At 34.9% G+C, this 25,701-nt stretch overlaps 1 protein-coding gene across 1 annotated transcript; it reads right to left on the reverse strand.

The window, feature by feature from the left end:
• Nucleotides 1-17,510: 17,510 nt before the first annotated feature.
• On the reverse strand, nt 17,511-18,455 carry LOC109674736 (olfactory receptor 52A1-like). The gene has a single exon (XM_020151649.2). It carries the CDS (start codon nt 18,453-18,455, stop codon nt 17,511-17,513), a length of 945 nt encoding a protein of 314 aa, XP_020007238.2.
• Nucleotides 18,456-25,701: the final 7,246 nt, after the last annotated feature.

The raw sequence follows: 25,701 nt of genomic DNA on the forward strand, positions 1-25,701 counted from the left end.
GGTGTTCTTGGGCCACCTGATGTCAAACAAAAGAAGTTTCTCAGGCAGTGCTATTGCAGTCTACTTTCTGTTCTTATCCAAAGTCAACATATTAAGAGTGTCTGATTTTGGTAGACTGCTCCGTAGAATTATGTCACTGTTTTCAGAAGGGTCATCCTTATGTAGTGAGCCTAGAAAGATGTTATGAGCCTGACAGTTTGATTCCAGTAGAAAGAACAAAATCACATGGGCAAAAGTGAAACTGTTCACCTGTTATTTCCTCTTCAGAACTGTGGACCAAAAATTAGACCTCTTTGTTTTTATTTTACTCATTTCATGAGTCTGTCTATATCCTAATTTCAACTTTTTTCCAATGTTCTGTTCCTAATTGCCTTTAGTTGAGGAACAGTCAGTTCAGACCATCAAATTCTCACTCTCATCAGTATATTAGTGTAAAAGACAATAGTGATAAGAATAGTTGAAATTCAGTACATAGTGTTTTCCATATCTTTAGGTATCTGTAGGCCATCCATATCGCTATAAAAGTAAATGTCTTTTCAAAAGAACCTGAAGGAAGTTCTTTAGAAAAGAAAATTTAAAGTGAGGTACTTTTGACAAGTTAGACCAAAGTTGCTTGCCACATTTAAGTTTCTTATAATCTTATCTACTTCTGATTCTATTTCCAAGAGATGAGCTTCTTATAATTTATTATGCAGTTAACCAAAGTTCTGTAATACACCTTAGAATATCTAGATAGAATAACCTCTAATACAATGGACAGTGGTGATGCACATGGAAAGGAGACTCATTTTTTTTTTCTGGCTGTAACGGAATTTGAACTCAAAGCTTCACATTTGACCCGCAAGTACTCTATTTGTTGAGCCCAGGATTCATTCGTAATGAAATGCAAATATGGAGAAATTGGCAATGTTTTTACTTAGCCAGAATAGAGTGTAGTTTCTTGGTTTCCAACTAGGCAGAAAAGTAAACTAAGTCATGCTAAAGGAGGTTAGTACAGGAAGGGAGAAGGGCAATGAAGAGAGTAAAGGTGAATATGGTCAATGTACTTTATATACATTCATGAATATAATGTTACAGCTTGTTGAAGTCTTTTTAAGACAACAAGGAAAAGAGTGGAATAATGGAAGGTATGAACATAATCAGAGTATGTTGTATGCATGTATAGAAATGTCTCAACACGACCCCCTGTGCTATATTATATACTAAAAAATAAATAACTTAAGAATTTTCAACTCTTCTAATTTTCCCAGATGGCTGAAATATCTCATATCACACCTTATAACTTGAAAATTTAGATGAAATTTATCTGATCCAAAGTATCACTTGTAAAATTACATATTCTTAATTAAGAAATTCTTCAGTTATGTATAGAGAAATTCTTATGATGAGTTTTGCAACACAAAATCATGCTATCTTATTCTTTCAAAGCTTTCAAGGAAATTTCCTTATGCCAGAAGGCTCATGAATTGTCTGACCTTATCTTTGACTTTAAAAATATGCCAATAATTCAGACAGTGCTTTTGTTACTGGTCTTGAGTCTCCAGTAAAAAAATGAAGTTATCTGAGGACATTTTATAGCAGCAAGGCTGTATCTGCTGACATATATTTAGGATAAAGCAGTCAATTAAATACTGGGACTATCACAGGATTTTATACCGATATTTACTTTAATAATATCCCAAACTGTTGTTCCATGGATCTTTCTAATAAGGGCAATATTTTTGACCTCTGAATTCAATCTAGCTAGAATTGGATATATTTAGGAATGATGGGTGTCTGAGTTATTCAAAGGTAAGGTCTTGGACTGGTGAGCATTACTTGACAAATATAAACAGGGGAGTGGTTGGCATATGGTATGTAAGTACCTAATTTGATGAATGGGGTGACTGTTATTTGGAAAAGCTGATAATAATTAATTATGGGAGTATAATTGGTAATTATGGGACTTACCCCCTAGGAATTGCCATCAGTTTGGTTGGTTTTCAGCAGGTATATGATGAATATTTTCAGTTTTTCATGTCCCTTTCACTCATCACCTGGTAATATTTTCATTTCGTGCCTTCCAGTTATGTTTCCTTGAGTTTTATGTTTAACTTTTGTTTAACAGTACACTTAAAGTCATGAACTCTAATCTACTTGGTGCCAGGGATTTCTGCTAATAAGATACTATGAACAACTCAGGATAGATTTTTATACTTTTCTTTTGTCTCTTCAATACACACATTCTTTTTCCTCACTAGTTCTATCTGAACCATACTTGTCGGTTAAACCTGGCAAGGGCTGGAACACAGTGCCTATTTTAATGTTCTCTAATGAATTTGTGGAGACGGAAGAGGCATTATGAACATGTAATGAAGGATTTTCAAGTCACCAGCCCAAGCCACAGGGACCAAACAGATTTTCAAACATCCCTCTTGGGTTCATTCACATAAAATGCTTCTAATGATTTTCACACTTAGAGAGGTCCGATGACTCTCTTCTTTATTCCTTTAAGGCTAAATACAGGAATTCATAAGTGCTTTTTCTTTTTAATCATGACTGCTTTTTGCTATCATTATGTACAGAAAAAAAAAAACCTTGTGTACGCATAAATGCTAATTCCACTCTAATGTTAAAAACATTTTTGCCACACTTCCTTTCATAGAGGTCAAGATTTATCTTTCTAGAATGAAAGTATTTGTGTATCCACAACTACTCCTTTACCACATATCTTCCAATTAATCTTCTGCAGTCTCAGTCTTCCGAAGTTTATTTGACTGATTCCATTTTGGTATAATCAATAACATTCCAGAGTGATGAATTATATAAGATGTCTAAGTCCTGACACCTACAGATCTAAACAAGTTGTTGCACAATTAACTACATTTTTATTCATCTTGCCCTTTCTCTCTTTTTTCCTTGTTACTTTGGTTGCTCCTCATCTTTCCAAAAGCAGTGATGAACTTGATTCTAGGTGAGGCTGAGAGTTGATAGCACAGCATGCCAGTGTCCTGTGATAGCCCCCACTCTCTTCCCTCCACAGAGCCATGAACTGCTGAGCAGGGTGTGAAAGAACAGAGACTTGTTCGCAGAACACCTGAGTCCCTCAGTTCCCCTCCACTAGTGTAGAGCTCAGTGCTCTGTTTGTTCCCTCCACATTCAGATGTGTTTTGTGGACAAACCTAGGGTCATGCTTGGGATGTGTCAGAGGCCAAAAAAGCCAAAAGTGGGGTCTGTACAGCTCATGAGAATCTGCATGGCTGATGGACAAAAAAGCTCTGTGCAGTGAGCAGAGCCATCTAAGACAATTGTGATATGCTTCCTATAGTTGAAGAAATTCTATCTTGTACTGTAGATGAACCATCAAGATACAAATAGGAATGTAGGACAAGGAGTCAGATATGTAACTCAGCGATGGAGATGGTGATTTCGAGTGAAGCTTTCATGTCTTGTTAGGACTATTGGTCGGGTATAATTTATTCAGTGCTATTTAATATTTAACAATTAACTCTTCAAATAAAAATGTCCTGATTTTATGAGTTGCTTATTCCTGGGCTTTAATTACTACTACCAATTACAAGATGTAAATGTGAGTCCCATGAATGCAGTGATAAAATGTACATCACTTACATTACTGGGCTGCTGCGATGCAGGATGAACACAGCATCAGGCAGGACCTCAGTAGATCCTAGATCCCAAATTCTTGCTCACCTTGGTGGAACTGCGATCGAACCCAATCTTCCTACATACATCCTTTTTGTTCCTGTTTCCTGCCAACTGAACTGCAGGCATTACAGTTTTTCTGATAAGACAGGGCAATAGCAGATAGAGTCAGCATCTCTTAAGGAGGGATTTTCCAAGTTTAATAATTTTCAGAATCTTTAAAACGTTTACAGAGAGGATGAGGGAAGCATTTGCACTGACAGGCATGACTATGATGTACATGGAACATGCCAATTCAAAAGCAATTCAATAATGATGGTGACAGTATTAGAGGGAAAGAGAGAGAGAGAGAGAGAGAGAGAGATACTGAGAGACAGTGAGATAGAAAACATAGTGATGGATTACACAAAGAGCCTTGATTCCAACTGAAAAATATCTGTCATGGTGACATGGGTGATTATCATTTTTACTTACTTAAACACAAAACTATAAGCATTTTTCTAATATCAGTAATAGTAAATGTTGGTCTTGTCTCTCCTCTATCATTTTGAGGATTTGGATATATTTTATTTCTTATTAACACTTATGTATCTCGGTATTGCTTAATCTACACTGAGATCTTTGATAAAATTGGTGCCTTTGGATGCATCCATGCTGTTATTATTCTCCTGTTTTTATATTATGTGTGTTCATATTTAACTGATTAAGATTTATTTCCTCTTTATTATATTATTGTTGTAGTGAGGGTACATTGTGACATTTACAAAAGTTGTTACAATATATCACAGTTGAATTCACCTCCTTCATCATGCTCCTTTTTTTCACCTCCCATTTTTGGAATAATTTCAACATGTCTCATTTTTCCATTTTTTTACATGAGTGCATAATACTTCTACTGTATTCAGCCCCTTCACACTCTCCCACTTTTACCAAACCCCAAACAGTAACGTTTTACCTTTCTGTTGTCTGTTTTTGAAAAAAAGTAGTTTTGTTTAAAAGAGTTCTACTAATTTTCCAAATCATATTCCTTTCGAAAACATTAAAATCCAAAATTCATTTTTTTCTGCACATGTATTTTTATTTTATTTATTTATTTTTGTTCATATATCACATATGCATACATTTTTGGGTAATTTCTGCACCCTTCCGCCTTTCCCCACCTTTACTCCCTTCCCCCACTCAGTTCCAGGCAGGTCCTTTCTGCCCTTATCTCTGATTTTGCTGAAGAAAAGATGTAAGCATAATAAGAAAGACAAAGCATTTTTGCTAGCTGAGTTAAGGATAGCTATACAGAAGGATTCCTACCATTGCTTTCATGTATGCATGTGTTACAACTCATGTTGATTAAACTCTAACTGATCTTTACATTGGTTCCAGATCACTGCTCATGATAACCTGTCATTTTAAGGTTTCTGTATTAGTTCTTCTGGAGTGGGGACATCAACTGCTTTCATGTTTTGGGTTTTCTACCTATTCCTATATCTCCCGTATGTGCTCTCCCCTTGTCTTGTGATCCAAACCCAACCACATTGCTGCTTTTGCCCTAGATCTAAAGTCTGCATATGAGGGAGAACATATGATTTTTGGACATCAGTGCGTGGCTGACCTGGCTCAGACTGATGATCTCCAGTTCCATCTATTTAACTGCAGATGATAAGATTTCATTTTTCTTCCTGGCTGAATAAATTCCATTGTGTACAAGTACCACAGGAATCTTAGTTGTTTCCATAACTTGGCTATTGTTATGCCAAAGTTCTTAAAAATGTAGATATGATCTAAAGTTAGGCTCTAATCTACAAAATACTTAGGAGAAAATCTATAAAATACTTAGGAGAAAAACCAAGCAGGTATATCTGCATGAAACTTGATTTGGCATTATATTCTTCAATATGTACCACACATTGAGTATGGTACACATTGAGTAATATGTAATTGAGTAATATGTAAGCATGAGTAACATGGCAAAATAAATGTATTGGAGCCTGTTAAAATTAAACATTTTCATGCAAAAAAAAGAGAAAGGAAAAAAAGTTGCAGCATAAGGACGATAGTTACAAAGTACTTGTTTGATAAGGGTGCAATATGCAGAGCATATGAAATTCCCCTTCAATTCCAATAGCAAAGAGACAAAGAGCCCAAGTTTAAAATGGACAAATGCCTTCAATGATCATTTCGGAAGGAAGATGTAAAAATGACCATTGACACATGATATGCAAAACAGAAGCTGAATGAGATATAGCATCACATCTACAGGAATGCCTGGAATTAACAACGAATAGATAAGCAAAATGAACACTAACTAGCTTTGGCAAGGATACAATGAAATTAGAACCCCCAAACATTACTAGTGTGAATGCAGAATGGTGCATTCTCTGCAGGAAGTATCATGGTACTTTCTAAGGTTTTAATTCCAACAGAACCCCAAAGGGCACTGCAACCTGTAAAAATGGATTTAAATATATACCTGGACTCAAATGTGCACTACAGCATGATGAACAATAGCCAATGTGTAGAATTAAAAGAGATGTATGCCAATAGAGGAACAGACTAAACAAAATGTGGCTTGTACACAGAGTGGAAATTTATACAGTCATAAAAAAGAAATGGAGTGTGGAAGCATGCTACAGTACATGATTTTTTAACGTAAGCAAGATGAAAAACCAGTGCTTTATGATTCCATTCATATGAATTATTTAAAATAGGGTAATTAGGAGAGGAATATGTATCACAAATTACAAGAGATTGGAGAGTTGTTTCCTGATATGTACAGAGATTTTGTTTTAGGACAATGAAAAAGTTGTGGAATTTTATATTGATGACGGTGGCACAATATTCTGGAATAATGAATTTTGCCGAAATGCTCTTTAGAATGATTCATATTCTGCAAATGTTATTGTATGTATTCAGATATGTTATTATTTATCCACATAACATAACTCATAATATTATTATATACATAACATGATAGATATCCCACTAAGTACATTTTTAAATAGAACAATTAACATGCAAAATACAATGGCATCTAGTAGGTATATTGAATGGAATTCGACTTAATTCATAGATTGTTATGCAGGAAATAATAATTCCAAGGAATATGAAGAATTTCTACATCTATATCTGATCCATATATATTTTATAACCACCTGGAATGGTGTTCTATTACTACTGCTGCATAAAACATTATTTCTATGTTGTCTTGTGGAACCCTGTTGTCTCCCACACTTGCTCTGCTGTGAAATGATCAAGTTATCCACAATAAGTAAATAAATGCACTTCAGATGCCAAATTTGTCTTTTCCATCTTAATCTGTATTATTTTTATTGATTTCTGAGTCTAAGACCTCACTTAGTATTCAATGTTCTCCAGGTGCATTTGTCCATCTCATTTATACTGGCCTTGTTACACACAAGAATAATTTTTCCAGATAATCATTTTCAATCAATGGTAGTAAAATTCTAAAATTCAATTGCACTTAATTTATTATTGTGCCTAATAAAGTGATTTAGAATGTTTTAATTTATAGACATCTTGAATTTGCATCTTCTCACACAAAGCCTAAGCTATTTATTGTTTGGTGCTCTATATAGAATTTTTCTGAATTCTAGTGAGAACATTAATTCTGCTACCTTATTAGTTTAATTCTTAAGGAAATTATCTTATCTATAAACAACTATCTATATCAGTAACTCAGCAGAACTGACTGACATATTGTATCTGAAGCAACCCAGCAACTATGCACAAAATCATAGCCATATTTTTATTTATACTTTCCCTGTCTCCACACAGTGTTTTCAAAATGAACCCTATTGAAAAATCTTTGTTTTTATCTTAAACCACATTCTGTAAACAAAAGTTCCCCCTGTATGGTGTGTGGGTTCTTCCTTTACAACTCATTCATCATTGCTTGGTAATCACATTACCTAACTAAAACACAAATCTCTTTTTCTTTCTCTCTCTTTCTCTCGCTGCCTCCTGATTGCCTCGTTCTTAGGTATCTCTATGCCACCCAAATCTATGTAAGAGTAAATTGCTTTTCAAAGAATCTGAAATAGGGCTTTGGAAAAGAAAATTCAAAGCCATGTATTATTGACAAAGTTGGACAATGTTCCTGCTACATTATAAATTTCTTGCAATTCTATATTCTTTTGTTTTATTTCCATGAGGTGTACTTCTTTAAGTTTATTGTGAACTTCAATTAACTAAAATTCTGTAATATACTCCAGAATAGCTAGAGAGAAGCAACCTCCAATAGAATGGACAGCAGTAATGCACATGGAAAGAGGACTCTTTTTTTTTTTTCTGGTAGCCGTAGAATTTGAACTCAAAACTTCTGATTTTGGTAGACTGCTCCATGGAAATATATCACTGTTTTCAGAAAGGTCGTCCTTGTGTAGTGAACCAAGAAAGGTGTTATAAGCCTGACAGTTTGATTCCAGTAGAAAGAACAAAATCACATGGGCAAAGGTGTTCATCTGTTATTTCCATTTCAGACCTGTGGACAAAACATTAGACTTCTTTGTTTTCATTTTACTCCATTTAATGAGTCTGTCTGTATCCTAATTTCAACTTTTTCCTTATTGTTCTGTTCCTAATTGCCTTTATTTGAGGAGCAGTCAGTTCAAACCATCATATTCTCATTCTCTTAAGTATATTAGTGTAGAAGGCAGTAGTGATAAGTATAGTTGAAATTCAGTTTATAATGTGTTTCCATATCTTTAGGTATCTATATGCCATCCATATCAATATAAGAGTAAATATCTTTTCAAAAGAACATGAAGGAAGGTCTTTAGAAAAGAAAATTCAAAGTGAAGTACTTTTGACAAGATTAGACCAAAGTTGTTTGCAACATTTTAAGTTTCTTATAATGTTATCTACTTCTGATTCTATTTCCAAGAGATGAGCTTCTTGTAATTTATTATGCAATGAACCATACTTCTGTAATATACTGCAGAATATCTAGATAGAAAGAAGGTCCAATAGAATGGACAGCAGTAATGCACATGGAAAGAGGACTCATTTCTTTTCCTAGCAGTAATAGGATTTGAACTCACATCTGGCGGGCAAGTGGTCTACCTGTTGAGCCCCAGATTCATTCTTAATGAAATGTAAATATAGAGAAAAAGGCAATGATATTACTTAGCCAGAATACAATGTACTTTCTTGAGTTTCACCCTTGCAGAACTATCATTAACATGAGATATGGCCGATATGTTTTCATCAATTCTTAAGAATATAGAGATAATCTTGAAGTTTTATATTTTTTGCTGAGTTTAAGCAAAGGAGATTTATTGAAAAGAAAGAGGTGAAAAAATAGTTTTCTTAAAAGGAGTCAAATAGAGTACTAACAGAGACAACAGACAATTGATAGAGATAGGGAGATCATCATATTAATTGAAGTAAGCCAATTCAGAAAGAGAAATGTCACATATTTTCTCTCATATGTGGAGGATAGGTATGAATACAAGCATTATCATATATACATATATGCAGAGCAATTATCCAATACTGGAACTGCTTGAGGAGACTAGGTGGAGAGGGAACAGAGCAGACAATGACAGTGCGTCATATTGAAATACATGGCATCTGTGTGGGAACAAGACACAGTGAAATGAACTAAAAGTTGTTGAACAATATGTGATGGGCAGAAACAGGAAGGAAAAGTAAGAGAGGGTGCTGGAAGAGTAAAAATCACACTTATTTACAGGTGGAATACTGAGGCAAACCCCACTGAACAATGAACACAAATACTGAAGGATAGAAAAGTAAACTAGGTCATGCTAAAGGGAGGTTACTAGAGGGAGAGGAAATGTCAATGAATAGGGTAGAGGAGGTAAATATGGTCAGTGTACTTTACATACATGTATGAATATAGTGTTAAAACTTGTGGAAGCATTTTTAAGACGAGGAAGGTGAAGAATGGAATAATGGAGGGAATGAACATAATCGGGGTACATTGTATGCATGTATATAAATGTCTCAACACGACCCCCTGTGCAATATAATATACTAACAAAATAAATAACTGAAGAATGTTCAAACTCTTCTAAATTTTCTGGTTGGCTAAATTATCTCATGTCACAGCTTATAACTTGAAAACTTAGATGAAATTTCTCTGATCAAAAGTATCACTTCTAAAATTACACAATATTAATTAGAAATTCTTCAGTTATGTATTGAGAATTGCTTATGATGAGTTTTGCAACACAAAATCATGCTATCTTGTACTTTCCAAAGCTTTCAAGGAAATTTCCTTATGACAGAAGGCTCATGAATTGTCTAGCCTTATCTTTGACTATAAAAATATACAAATAATTCAGACAGTGCTACTGGTTATGGGTGTTGACTCTCCAGTAAAAAAATAAAGTTATCAGAGGTCACTTTATGGCAGCAAAGCTGTATTTGCTGACATATATATAGGATAAACCAGGCAGTTAAATCCTGTCACTTCCATAGATTTTTATACCAATATGATATCCCAAACTGCTGGTCAGTGACTCTTTCCAATAGGGGCAATATTTTTCTTGTCTGAATGTAATCACAGCTAGAACTGGATGTATTTGAATTATTTGAAGGTAAGGGCCTGGACTGGTGAGCATTACTTGACAAACTCAAAGAATGGCTGGAAGGCATAGGGTATGTAAGCACCTGGTTAGATGAATGGTATGATTGTTATTGGAAAAGCTGTTAATAATAAATTATGGGGGTAAAATTAGGAATTCTGAGACTTACCCTATAGTGTTGTATGAGCTGGAGAAGATTTCAACTGTCACCTGATGAATATTTTCAGTTTTTCATGTCCCTTACACTCATGACTTGTAATCTCCTTCTTTCATGGCTTCCAGTTACATTTCCTCGAATTTTATGTTTAGCTTTTGTTTAACAGTTCACACTTAGTGTCCTGAACTCTAATCTTCGTGCCAGGGATTTCTGCTAATAAGACACTATGAACAACTCAACAACTCAGGATAGATTTTCATACATTTCTTTTGTCTCTTCAATACAAACATTCTTTTTCCTCACCAGTTCTATCTGAAACCATACTTGTTCATTAAACCGCTGTAAAACTCATGGCAAGGACTGGAACACAGTGTCTATTTTAACGTTCTCTAATGAATTTGGGGAGAAGGAAGAGGCATCATGAACATGTAATGAAGGATTTTCAAGTCACCAGCTCAAGCCACAGGGACCAAACAGATTTTCAAACATCCCTCTTGAGTTCATACACATAGATTGCGTCTAATGATTTTCACACTTACAGAGGTACTGTGACTCTCTTCTTTATTCCCTTACGGTTAAAAACAGGAATTCATACATAAGTGCTCTTTCTTTTTAATCATTACCGCTTTTTGCTATCGTATGTATAGAGAAAAAAAAAACCCTGTGTATGCTTAAATGCTAATTCCACTCTAATGTTAAAAACATTTTTGCCACACTTCTTTTAATGGAGGCCAAGATTTATCTTTCTAGAATGAGTGTAGTTGTGTATCCATAACGACTCCTTTACCACTTATCTTCCAATTAATCTGCACTCTCACTCTTCCAAAGCTTATTTCACTGATGCCATTTTGGTAAAATCAATAACATTCCAGAGTGATGAATTATATCAAAGATGTCTAAGTCCTGACACCTACAGATCTAAACAAGTTGTTGCACAATTAACTACATTTTTATTCATCTTGCCCTTTCCCTCTATTTTCCTTGTTACTTTGGTTGCTCCTCATCTTTCCAAAAGCAGTGATGAACTTGGTTCTAGGTGAGGCTGAGAGTTGATAGCACAGCATGCCAGTGTCCTGTGATAGCCCCCACTCTCTTCCCTCCACAGAGACATGAACTGCTGAGCAGGGTCTGAAAGAACAGAGACTTGTTTGTAGAACACCTGAGTCCCTCAGTTCCCCTCCACCAGTGCAGAGCTCAGTGCTCTGTTTGTTCCCTCCACAGTAAGATGTGTTTTGTGGACAATTCTAAGGTCATGCATGGGATGCATCAGAAGCCACAAAGGGCAGAAGTGGGGTCTATACCACTCATGAGAATCTGCGTGGCTGACGGACAAAAAATCTCTGTGCAGTGAGCAAAACCTTCTAAAACAATTGTGATATGTTTCCTATAGTTGAAGGAATTCTATCTTGTACTATAGATGAACCATCAACATACAAATAGGAAAGTAGCGCAAGGAATCAGATATGTAACTCAGAGATGGAGATGGTGATTTTGAGTGAAGCTTTCATATCTTCTTAGGACTATTGGTCAGGCATAATTAATTCAGTGCTATTTAATATTTAACAATTAACTCTTCAAATATGAGTTGCTTATTTCTGGGCTTTAATTACTATTACCAATTACAAAATGTAAATGTGAGTCCCGTGAATGCAGTGATAAAATGTACATCACATACATTACTGGGCTGCTGTGATACAGTACGATACAGCATCAGGCATGACCTTAGTAGATCTTCGATCTCAAATGCTTGCTCACCTTGGTGGAACTGAGATCGAAGAAATCCTCCCTGCATACATCCTTTTTTTGCTATTTCTGCCAACTGAACTGTAGGCATTACAGTTTCTCTGATAAGACAGGGCAATAGCAGATAGTCAGCATCTCTTAAGGATTGATTTTGCAAGTGTAATATTTTCAGAATCTTTAAAAGGTTTACAGAGAGGATGAGGGAAGCATTTGCACTGACAGGCATGACTATGGTATACATGGAACATGACAATTCAAAAGCAATGGAAACATTAATTTTACAAAAGCATTCATTCTAGTTTAAATATAGAATATTAATTCAAGTTGTGCATCTATTTTCCATGCCTTCTCTTTTAACTCTTCTTACTTTGTCATCCAAAATTAGATCATACATAACTTTAATTTAGCTAATTTAGCGTGTGTTTGTTTATAACTTGTACTTATCATTCAAAAGAACCTATTCCACACCCATAGTAAAAAATAGAATGATACAGAGATGGAGATAGAAGTAAAACTTCAGACAGATAGGTAGCTAATGAGAAAGAGGTAGCAATGGTGGTGACAGTATTAGAGGGAGAGAGAGAGTGAGAGAGAGAGAGAGAGAGAGAGAGAGAGAGAGAGAGAGAGAGAGATACTGAGAGACAGTGAGATAGAGAAAAATAGTGACCGAGTACACAAAGAGCGTTGATTCCAACTGAAAAAAAATCTGTCATGGAGACATGGGTGATTGTCATTTTTACTTATTAATTACAAAATTATAAGCATTTCTCTAATATCAGTAATAGTTGATGGTCTTGTCTTTCCTCTATTATCTTGAAGAATTGGATACATTTTATTTCATATTAACACTATGTAACGCTGTATTGCTTTAATCTACAATGTGATCTTTGATAAAATTGGTGTCTTTTGATGTATCCATGCTGTTTTTATTCTCTTGTTTTTATACTTGTGTTTTCATATTTAATTGGTTAAGATTTACTTCCTCTTTATTATATTATTGTTGTAGTGGGGGTACATTGTGATATTTACAAAAGTTGTTACAATATATCACAGTTGAATTCACCTCTCCATCATTCTCCTTTTTTTCACCTCCCATTTTTGTAATAGTTTCAACATGTCTCATTTTTCCATTTTTTTTACATGAGTGCATAATACTTCTACTATACTTAGCCCCTACACACTCTCCCACTGGTACCAAACCCCAGACAGTAACTGTTTACCTTCCTCATCTCTGTTTTTGAAAAAAGGGTATTTTTGTTTAAAATAGATCTACTAATTTTCCAAATACACTTCCTTTCAAAAACATTAAAATCCAAAATTCTTTTTTTTCACATTATTTTTATTTTATTTTAGTTATTTTTTGTTGTTGTTCATTTAATCACATGTGCATACATTTTTTGGATGATTTCTCCACCCTGTACCTCTCCCCACCTTTTCTCCCCTTCCCCCCTCTATTCCAAGCAGGTCCCATTGTGCCCTTATCTCTGATTTTGTTGAAGAAAAGAGAAGCATAATAAGAAAGACAAAGCATTTTTGCTAGCTGAGTTAAGGATAGCTATACAGAAAGATTCCTACCATTGCTTTCATGTACCCATATGTTACAACCCATGTTGATTCAACTCTAACTGATCTTTATATTGGTTCCTGATCCCTGCTCATGATAACCTGTCATTTTAAGGTTTCTGTATTAGTTCCTCTAGAGTGGGGACATCAAACGCTTTCATGTTTTGGGTTTTCTACCTATTCCTATATCTCCCGTATGTGCTCTCCCCTTTTCTTGTGATCCAAGTCCAACCATATTGCTGCTTTTGCCCTAGATCTAAAGTCTGCATATGAGGGAGAACATTCGATTTTTGGTTCTGAGCCTGGCTGACCTGGCTCAGAATGATGATCTCCAGTTCCATCCATTTAACTGCAGATGATAAGATTTCATTTTTCTTTCTGGCTGAGTAAAATTCCATTGTGTACAAGTACCACATTTTCTTGATGCATTCATCATTGGTGAGGAACCTTAGTTGTTTCCAAAACTTGGCTATTGTTATGCCAAAGTTCTTAAAAATGGAGATTTGATCCAAAGTTAGGAGCTAATCTATAAAATACTTAGGAGAAAATCTATAAAATACTTAGGAGAAAAACCAAACAGATGTATCTGCATGAAATTTGATCTGGCATTATATTCTTCAATGTGAACTACAAATCATGAGTAATAATGAAAAATAAATGTATTGGAGCTTATTAAAATTAAAAGGTTTCATGCAAGAAAAGAGAAAGTAAATTTAAAAAGTTGCAACATAAAGAAGATAGTTACGAATCACATGTCTGATAAGGATGTAATATGCAGAGCTTATGACATTCTACTACAACTCCAATAGCAAAGAGACAAACAGCCCAAGTTTAAAACTGACAAATGCCTTCAATGATCATTTTGGAAGGAAGATGTAAAAATGACCATTGATGCATGAAATGCAAAGCACAAGCACAATGAGATGTTGCATCACGTCTACAGGAATGTCTGGAATTAACAACGAATTGATAAGCAAATAGAACATTAACAAGCTTTGGCAAGAATACAATGAAATTAGAACACCCAAGCATTTCTGCTGTGAATGCAAAATAGTGCATTTTCTGTGAAAGTAGTGTGGTACTTTCTAAGGTTCTAATTCCAATAGAACCCCAGAGGGCACTGCAAAACTGTAAAAATGGATTTAATATATACCTGGACTCAAATGTGCACTACAGCATGATGAACAATGCCAATGTGTAGAATTAACAGAAGTGTATACCAGTAGAGGAACAGTCTAAACAAAATGTGGGTTGTACACACAGTGGAAATTTATAGTCATAAAAAAGGAATGGAGTAAGGAAGTGTGCTACAGTACATGATTTTTTAATGTTGACTGATATAAGTAAGATGAAATACAAGTGCTTTATGATTCCATTCTATGAATTATTTAAAATAGGGTAATTAAGAGAGAATATGTATCACAAATTACAATAGATTGGAGAGTTGTTTCCTGATACGTACAGAGATTTTGCTTTAGGACAATGGAAAAAGTTGTGGAATTTTATATTGATAACGGTGGCACAATATTCTGGAAAAATGAATTTCACTGAAATACACTTGAGAATGATTCATATTCTGGCAAATGTTATTGTATGTATTCAGATATGTTATTATTTATCCACGTAACATAGCTCACAATGTTATTATATACATAACATGATACATATCCCATTAAATACATTTTTTAAAAGAACAATTAACATGCAAAATACAATAACATCTAGTTAGTATATTGAATGGAATTTGACTTAATTCATAGATTGTTAGGCAGGAAATAATAATTCCAAGGAAAATGAAGAATATCTACATCTATTTCTGATACATATATATTTTATTACCAAGTGGAATGCAATTCTATTACTACTGCTGCATAAAACATTATTTCTGTGTTGTCTTGTGGAACCCTGTTGTGTCTCACTCCTGCTCTGCTATTATAGTTATCCACAATAAGTAAATAAATGCACTCCAGATGCCAAATTTGTCTTTTCCACCTTAATCTGTACTATTTTTATTGATTATTGAGCCTAAGCCCTTATTTAGTATTCAATGTTCTCCAGGTGCATTTGTCCATCTGATTTATCCTGGCCTTGTAACACACAAGAATGATTTTTCCAGATAATCATTTGCAACCAATGGTAGTAAAGTTCTAAATTTCAATTGCACTTAATATGTTATCATGTATAATAAAGTGATTTAAATTGTTTTAATTAATAGGAATCTTGAATTTGTATCTTCTCACACAAAGCCTAAGCTACTTATTATTTGGTGCTCTATATAGAATTCATTTGAATTCTAGTGAGAACATAATTCTGCTACCAGATTGGTTTAATTCGTAAGGAAATTATATTATCTATAAACAACTACCCATATCAGTAACTCATCAGAATGAACTATTGTAAATTTTGAGACTTAATTTCAAAGATGTCCAAACCTAGCCTTTGTGTCTACAATATCATTCCCTGCACATCTAGGAGATTCAGTCCATAAAACCAGCTAGAGTTTCCACCAACTGTGGATAAACTATACAATATTTCTTACATATGTAGTGATTTTAATTTGAACAAAGTATAAATATCAGCACACAAGTGGAAATTATCCATAAGCTATTGAAAAGAAGAAATCTTGGGTTTCACAATCAACTAGCACCAAATTACCATGTCACTAGTCTTAGAATAACACTCCTTCTCTTTGTCAATAAAACACCTTGCTTCATTTAAAAGCATGTTGTACATCTGTTCAGAGGCTATGAGGTCACATGTCTAGTTGAAACACACATGTGTGAATGGTTTTCTGTTAGACATAAACGACCCACTGACGTATCTGATGCAACCCAGAAACTGTGCACAACATCATAGCCATATTTTTATTCATAATCTCCCTGTCTCTGCAAAGTGATTTCAAATTGAACCCTATTGAAAAATCTGTGTTTTTATCTTAAACCCCATTCTGTAAACAAAAGCTCCCCCTGTATGGTGTGTGTGTTCTTCCTTCACAACTCATTCATCATTGCTTGGTAATCACATTATCTAAGTGAAACACAATCTCTTTTTCTTTCTCTCTCTTTCTCTCCCTGCCTCCTGATTGCCTTGTTCTTTCTCTCAGAAATATTCAGCTATGAACTCAGAAATATTAGGTTGTGTGTCAAACTTATTTCTGTGTTAATGCTCTCTTCATAATTGTTAATGATAGTATAGGTTTTGATAACCTAAAATAATAATCAGTTTGGATAAATTTATTAAAAATATTGTTGGATGGAGCAGGAAAAATATTGGATGTTAAGTGATCTGTGTGCCTGTAAAATCCAAATAACCTAAGGAAAATATTTGTCATACTAGACAATCTCATCAAGGCAAGAAAGTTGTTTCTCGATATGGAACATATAAGATGCACTGCCTTCATGTTTTAGAAACCACTAAGGTGTTAAAGAAAAATGAATGAACAAGTCATTTTCGAGGAGTGCCTGGACATTCTGTGAAAATGAGCCTTGTAATTCCATTCAATGACAGAGGCATAAGACATGAATAATTATGAAGATTGATTCTTAGAGGAAGAGGTCAAACATAGACTAATAATTGAAAGGTACTAAAATGAGATACACTTACTATTTTGTTCTTGTTACATTTATTCCTTTCATTCTTCAGGTAAGATTCACAAATCCAGCGACTGGTAGGTGCCATGGAATATGGTCACTTGAATACAATTTACATACTAGCATATTTACAAACAAATACACTGGAAAGGTAGGTATATCAAACACTTAGAGGGCTGTGGTTGTTTTGTTTTCATATATCACTCCTATTGCACAAAAAAGAAAGAAAGCAGATATAAATAAAGGTTAATTTTATGAACAACACATTTTTGCCACATTCAAGCGGATCTGCTTGGTCTTCAAACCATAAACAAGTGGATTGAGAAATGGTGGGACCAGCAGGTACATGCTAGAGAAGAGGATATGGATGTAAGGGGGAATGTGAGAACCAAACCTATGTGTGAAGAAAGAGAAGAAGGCAAGGAAGTAGAACTGGAGGAACACACAAATGTGAGCGACGCAGGTATTAAATGCCTTAAATCTGGCCTCTTTCTGGGGCAAATGAAAAACTGTGATAAATATCTGTACATAAGACAATGTGATGAATGTGAGGTCAAACACTGAAATAGCGAAAGCCACAAACAACCCATAGATTTTATTGACCCTGACATTTCCTACAATTAGTTTCACAATGGCCATATGCTCACAGTAGGAATGAGAGATGACTGTTGTGTGATATAACTGAAACTGGTGCTGAAATTTTATTAGTACTATGCCTGGGGATATGAGAACAGCTGCCCTGACCACTAGGAAAGCTCCCATTTGTGTGATCAGCTGGTTGGTGAAGATGGTCCCATGTCTCAGTGGGTAGCAGATGGCCACATAACGGTCCAGGGCCATGGCCAGCAGGATGCCTGACTCTACACCTTGAAAGGTGTGGATAAGCCACATTTGAAGCAAGCAGGAATCAAAGTAGATTTCTGGAATATGAAACCAGAAGACTCCAAGCATCTTGGGCATAATGCTGCTAGCAAGTGCAATGTCTGTGGCTCCTAGCATCCCTACAAAAATGTACATAGGCTCATGGAGGCTGTGCTCTGCTTTGATGATAAAGAGAAGGAAAGAATTTCCAATCATACCTATGAGATACATGGCACAGAATGGGATCCCAATCCAGCACTGCACAGACTCTAGGCCTGGGATACCAATTAGTGTCAGCACAGAAGGCATGAAGACCGTCATGTTGGGGGGGTACATGGTGTTCTTGGGTCCTGATATCAAACAAAAGATTTTTCTCACGCAGTTCTATTGCACTCTACTTTCTGTTCTTATCCAAAGTCAACATATTAAGAGTGTCTGATTTTGGTAGACTGTTCCATAGAAATATATCACTGTTTTCAGAAGGGTCATCCCTGTTTATTGAGCCAAAGAAAGATGTTAACTGCATGTCGAATTGATTCCATTACAAAGAACAAAATCACATCTTTAAAAGTTGAAACTGCTCTTCTGTCTGTCAGTTCCTCTTTATGTCTGTGAATTAAAAGTGAAACTTCTTTATTTTGATTGGTATTTTCATTCTATTCCATATATGAGTGTCTTTATTCTCAATTTCAGGTTTTTTCTCAGTGCTCTGTTCCTAATTGTCTTTAGTTGAGGGACAGCCAGTTCACACCAGCCGATTTTCACCCTGATCAATATATTAGTTAGAAGGCACTAGAGATAAGTATAGTTGAAACTCAGTTATTTATTGGTATGTATCTCTATGCCACCCAAATCTATGTAAGAGTAAATTTCTTTTCATAGTATCTGAAAGGAGGTGTTCAGAATAAAAAATTTAAAACCATATTCTTTTGACAAAGTTGGAGCAATGTTTCTGCCACATTTTAAATTTCTTGAAATTCTATATTCTTTTGTTTTTATTTTCATGAGATGAACTTTTAAAGTTTATTGTGGACTTCAATTAATTAAAATTCTATAATATACTCCAGAAGCTAGAGAGGAGCAAGCTCCAATAGAATGGACAGCAGTAATGCACATGGAAAGAGGACTCATTTTTTTTTTCTGGCAGCCGTAGGATTTGAACTCAAAGCCTCACATTTGCCAGGGATGTGTTCTATCACTCAAGCCCAGGATTCGTTATTAATGAAATGCAGATATGGAGAATTGGCAATGATGTTACTTAGCCAGAATACAGTCTAGTTTCTGGGTTTCACCTCTGCAGAAGTTGAAATATGGTCAACTTCATGAAATATGGTCAACAGCATGAAATATGGTCAATACGTTTGTTCTTAAAAAAATAGAGATAATCTTGAAGTTTCATGTCATTGACTGAGTTTAAGAAAAGGAGATTTATTGAAAAGAAAGGTGAAAAAAAATAGTTTTCTTAAAAGGAGTCAAATAGAGTACTAGCAGAGACAACAGACAATTGATAGAGATATGGAAAGCACCATATTAAGTGAAGTAAGCCAGTTCAGAAAGAGAAACTATGTGGAGGATAGGTACGAATATAAGCATTATCATATATACATATATGCAGAGCAATTATCCAACACTGGAACTGCTTGAAGAGACTAGGTGAGGAGGAAACAGAGAAAACAATGACAGTGCATAGTATTGAAATACATGGTATCCATGTGGGAACAAGACACAGTGAAATGAACTAAAAACTGTTGAACAATATGGGATGGGCAGAAACAGGAAGGAAAAGTAAGAGAGGGTGCTGGAAGAGGTAAAGCAGACTTATTTACAGGTGGACGACTGAGGCAAACTCCACCTAGCAATGAACACTTAAATACTGAAGGACAGAAACGTAAACTAGGTCTTGCTATAGGGAGTGTACTAGTGGGAGGATGAGCCAATGAGTAGGGTACAGGAGGTGAATATGGTGAATGCACATTACATACATGTGTGAATATAATGTTAAAACTTGTTGAAGTCTTTTTAAGACCAGGAAGGAGAAGAGTGGAATAATGGATTGAACAAACTTAATCAGGGTACATTGTATGCATATATAGAAATGTCTCAACACGAACCCTGTGCAATATTATATACTAAAAAAATAAATAACTGAAGAATTTTCAAACTCTTCTAATTTTCTGGATGGCTGAATTATCTCATCAAACAGCTTAAAGCTTGAAAACTAAGATGAAATTTCTCTAATCAAAAGTATCACTTTTAAAAATTACATATTATTAATTAAGAAATTCTTCAGTTATGTATAGAGAAATGTTTATGATGAGTTTTGCAACACAAAATCATGCTATCTTATTCTTTCAAAGGCTTTCAAGGAAATTTCCTTATGCCAGAAAGCTCATGAATTGTCTAACCTTATCTTTGACTTCAAAAATATGCCAATAATTCAGAGTGCTTCTGGTTATTGGTGTTGACTCTCCAGTAAAAGAATGAAGTTATCTAAGGACAGATAAGGACATGTTATGGCAGCAAGGCTGTATCTGCTGACATATATTTAGGATAAAACAGTCAGTTAAATACTGTGACTCTGACAGGATTTTATATCAATATTTACTTTTATGATATCCCAAATGGTTGGTCAGTGAATTTTTTCTAATAAGGGCAACATTTTTTACCTCTGAATGCAATCTAGCTGGAATTGGATACATTTAGGAAGCATGGGTGTCTGAATTATTCAAAGGTAAGGTCCTGGACTGGTGAGCATTACTTGACAAATACAAACAAGGGAGTGGTAGGCATAGGTTATGTAAGTACCAGGTTTGATGAATGGTGTGATTGTTATTGGAAAAGCTGTTAATAATAAATTATGGGAGTATAATTGATAATTGTGGTACTTACCCCCTAGTCATTGTCATCAGTTGGCTTGAATTTCAACAGGTACATGATGAATATCTTCAGTTTTTCATGTCCCTTTCACTAATCACACTACAATCTTTTTCTTTCATGGTGTCCAGTTATGTTTCCCTGAGTTTTATGTTTTGGCTTCTGTTTAACAGAACCTACTTACTGTCATGAACTCTAATCCATTTGGTTCCAGGGATTTGTGCCAATAAGACACTGTGAACATGTCAGGATAGATTTCATACTTTTCTTTCGTCTCTCCAATACACACATTCTTTTTCCTCACTAGGTCTATTTGAAACCATAATTGTGGGTTAAACCACTGTAAAATTCATGTCAAGGACTAGAACACAGTGTCTATTTTAATGTTTTCTAATGAATGTGTGGAGAAAGAAGAGGCATCATGAATGTGGAATGAAGGTTTTTCAAGTCATCAGCCCAAGCCACAGGGACCAAACAAATTTTCAACATCTCTCTTGGGTTCATTCACACAAAATGCTTCTAATGATTTTCACACGCACAAAGTTCCCATGACTCTCTTCTCTATTCCCTTAGTGTAAAAACAGTGATTCATAAATCAGTGCTTTTTCTTTTCAATCAGGAATCCTTTTTGCTATCATTATGTACAGAAAAAAAAAAACCTTGTGTACGCTTCAATGCCAATTCCACTCTAATTTTAAAATATTTTTGTCACACTTCCTTAAATGGAGGCCAAGACTTATCATTAAGGGAGTGAAAGTAGATGTGTATCCACAACTACTGCTTTACCACATATCTTCCAGTTAATCTTCTGTGACTGATGCCCTTTTGGTAACATCAATAACATTCTGGAGTGATCAATTGTATTAAAGATGTCTAAGTCTTGCCATCTATAGATCTAAGCAATTGTTGTACAATTGACTACATGTTTTTTCATCTTGCCTTTTTTCTCTTTTTCCCTTGTTACTGTGGTTGCTCCTTGTTGTTCCAAAAGCAATGATGAACTTGGTTCTAAGTGAGGTTGAGAGCTGTCAGCATAGTATGCCAGTGTCCTGTGATAGCCCCCACTCTCCTCTCTCCATAGAGCAATGAACTGCTGAGCAGGGTGTGAAAGAACAGAGACTTGTTCTCAGAACACCTGAGTCCCTCAGTTCCCCTCCACCAGTGCAGAGCTCAGTGCTCTGTTTGTCCCTCCACAATAAGAAGTGTTTTGTGGACAATCCTAAGGTCGTGCATGGGATGCGTCAGAGGCCACAAAGGCCAAAAGTGGGGTTTGTACCACTCATGAGAATCTGCTTGGCTGATGGGCAATAAAGCACAGCTCAGGGAGCACATGCTTCAAAAACACAATGGTGATATGTTTCTTAGAGTTGATAGAATTCTCTCTTGTACTATAGATGAACCATCAAGAAACAAATAAGAAAGTAGCACAAGGAGTCAGATATGTAACACAGAGATGGAGATAGTGATCTTGAGTGAAGCTTTCATGTCCTGTTAGGACAATTGGTCAGGTATTATTAATGGAGTGTTACTTAATGTTAACAATTAACTCTTCAAATAAAAATGTTCTGGTTTTATGAGTTGCTGATTTCTGTGCTTTAATTGCTACTACCAATTACAAGATGTAAATGTGAGTCCCATGAATGCAGTGATAAAATGTACATCACATATATTAATGGGCTGCTGTGATGCAGGATGAACACAGCATCAGGCATGACCTAGTAGATCCTAGATCTCAAATGCTTGCTCACCTTGGTGGAACTGAGATCGAACAAATCCTCCCTGCATACATCCTTTTTGTTGCTATTTCTGCCAACTGAACTGTAGGCATTACAGTTTCTCTGATAAGACAGGGCAATAGCAGATAGAGTCAGCATCTCTTAAGGAGGGATTTTCCAAGTTTAATAATTTTCATAATCTTTAAGAGATTTACAGAGAGGATGAAGGAAGCATCTGCACTGACAGGTTTGACCATGGTAAATATGGAACATGCCAATGCAAAAGCAAAGGAAATACTAATTTTACAAAAGCACTCATTATAGTTTAAATATAGAATATTAACCAAGTCGTGCATGTATTTTCCATGCCTTCTCTTTTAACTCTTCTTACTTTGTCATCCAAAATTAGATCATACATAACTTTAATTTAGCCAATTTAGCAGGTGTTTGTTTACAATTTGTACTTGTCATTCAAAAGAATGGAAGCATGCTACAGTACATCATCTTTCAGTGTTGAGTGAAGTAAGCAAGATAAAAACCCTTTGTCTTACGATTCCATTCATATGAATTACCTAACATAGAGTAATTAAGAGAAGAATATGGATCACAAATTACAAGAGATTGGAGAGTTGGGTTTTGATATGTACAGAGCATTTGCTTTAGGACAATGAAAAAGTTGTTGAATTAGATATTGATGATGGTGGCACAATATTCTGGAAAAATGAATTTCACTGAAATGCACTTTAGAATGATTCATATTCTGGCAAATGTTATTGTACATATTCATATATGTTATTATATATCCATATAACATAACACATAATGCTATTATATACATAACATGATCATATCCCCTTAAACACATTTTTAAATAGAACAATTAACATCAAAAATACAATGACATCTAGTTAGTATATTGCATGAAATTAGACTTAATTCATAGATTGTTATGAAGGAATTATTATTCCAAGGAAAATGAAGAATTTCTACATTTATTTGTGATACATATATATTTTATTACCAACTGTAATGGTTTTCTGTTACTACTGCTGCAAAAAACATTATTTGTATGTTGTTTTGTGAAACCCTGTTTTCTCCCACTCCTGCTATGCTGTGAAATGATTCAGTTATCCACAAAAAGTAAATAAATGCAGTGCAGATGCCAGATTTGTCATATGTATTATTTTTATTGATTATTTAGCTTAAGCCCTCACTTAGGATTCAGTGTTCTTCAGGTTCATATATCCATTTGATATGTCCTGGCCTTGTTATACACAAGAATGATTCTTCCAATCAATGGCAGTAAAATTCTAAATTTCAATTGCACATAAACAAATTATTATCGAGCATCATAAAGTGATTTAGATTGTTTTAACTAATAGGCATCTTGAATTTGTATCTTCTCACACAAAGCCTACGCTATTTATTGTTTGGTGCTCTATATAGAATTTTTCTGAATTCTAGTAAGAACGTTAATTCTGCTACCAGATTAGTTTAATTCGTAAGGAAATTATGTTACCTATAAATAACTACTCATATCAGTAACTCAGCAGAAAGAACTATTGTAAATTTTGAGACTTAATTTCAAAGATGCCCAAACCTAGCCTTTGTGTCTACAATATCATTTCCTGCACATCTAGGAGATTCAGTCCATAAAAACAGATAGAATTTCCACCAACCATGGACAAACTATACAATGTTTCTTACATATGCAGTGATTTTAATTTGAACAAAGTATAAATATCAGAACATAAGTGGAAATTATCCATAAGCTTTTGAAAAAAAGAAATCCTGTGTATCACTGTTAACTAGCAGCAAATTCTCAGGTAACTAGTCTTAGACATAACACTCCATCTCTTCATCAATAAAGCATCTTGCTTCATTTAAAAGCATGTTGTACATCTGTTTGGAGGCTATGAGGTCACATGTCTCATTGAAACACACATGTGTGAATGGTTTTCTGTTAGACATAAACTGCCCACTGACGTATCTGATGCGACCCAGCCACTGTGCACAACATCATAGCCATATTTTTATTCATAATTTCCCTGTCTCCACAGTGTTTTCGAATTGAACCCTATTGAAAAATCTGTTTTTTTCTTAAACCACATTCTGTAAACAAAAGCTCCCCCTGTATGATGTGTGGGTTCTTCCTTTACAACTCATTCATCATTGCTTGGTAATCATATTACCTAGGTGTAACACAAATCTCTTTTTCTAGCTCTCTTTCTCTCCCTGCCTCCTGATTGCCTCGTTCTTTCTCTCAGAAATATTCAGCTACGAACTCAGAAATACTAGGTTGTGTGTCAAACTTATTTCTATGTTAATATTCTCTTCATAATTGTTATGATAGTGTATGTTTTGATAACCTAAAATAATAATCAGTTTGGATAAATTCATTAAAAACAGTGTTGGATATAGCAAGAAAAATATTAGATGTTAAATGATCTGTATGCCTCTAACTTCCAAATAACCTAAGGAAAATATTTGTCATACTAGACAATCTCCTCAAGCCAGAAAGTAGTTTCTGGATATTTACCATATAAGAGGCACTCCCTTCACGTTTTAGAAAGCACTAGGGTGCTAAAGAAAAATGAATGACAAAATCATTTTTGAGGAGTGCCTGGATATTCTTTGAAAATGAGCCTTGAAATTATATTCAAAGACAGAGGCATAAGCCATGATTATTATGAAGATTGATTCTTAGAGGAAGAGGTCAAACATAGACTAAAAATTGAAAGACACCAAAATGACACACACTATTTTGTTCTTGTTACTTTTATTCCTTTCATTCTTCAGTAAGCTTCACAAACCGGGTGACTGTTAGATGCCACGGAATATGGTCACTTCAATTAACATACTAGCAAATTTACAAATAAATACACTGGAAAGGTAGGTATATCAAACACTTAGAGGGTTGTGGTTGTTTTGTTTTCATGTATCACTCCTATTGCACAAAAAGGAAAGAATGCAGGTATTAATCAAGGTGGATT

Source organism: Castor canadensis, chromosome 1 (genome assembly GCF_047511655.1).
Source record: "Castor canadensis chromosome 1, mCasCan1.hap1v2, whole genome shotgun sequence".
Lineage (NCBI taxonomy): Eukaryota > Metazoa > Chordata > Mammalia > Rodentia > Castoridae > Castor > Castor canadensis.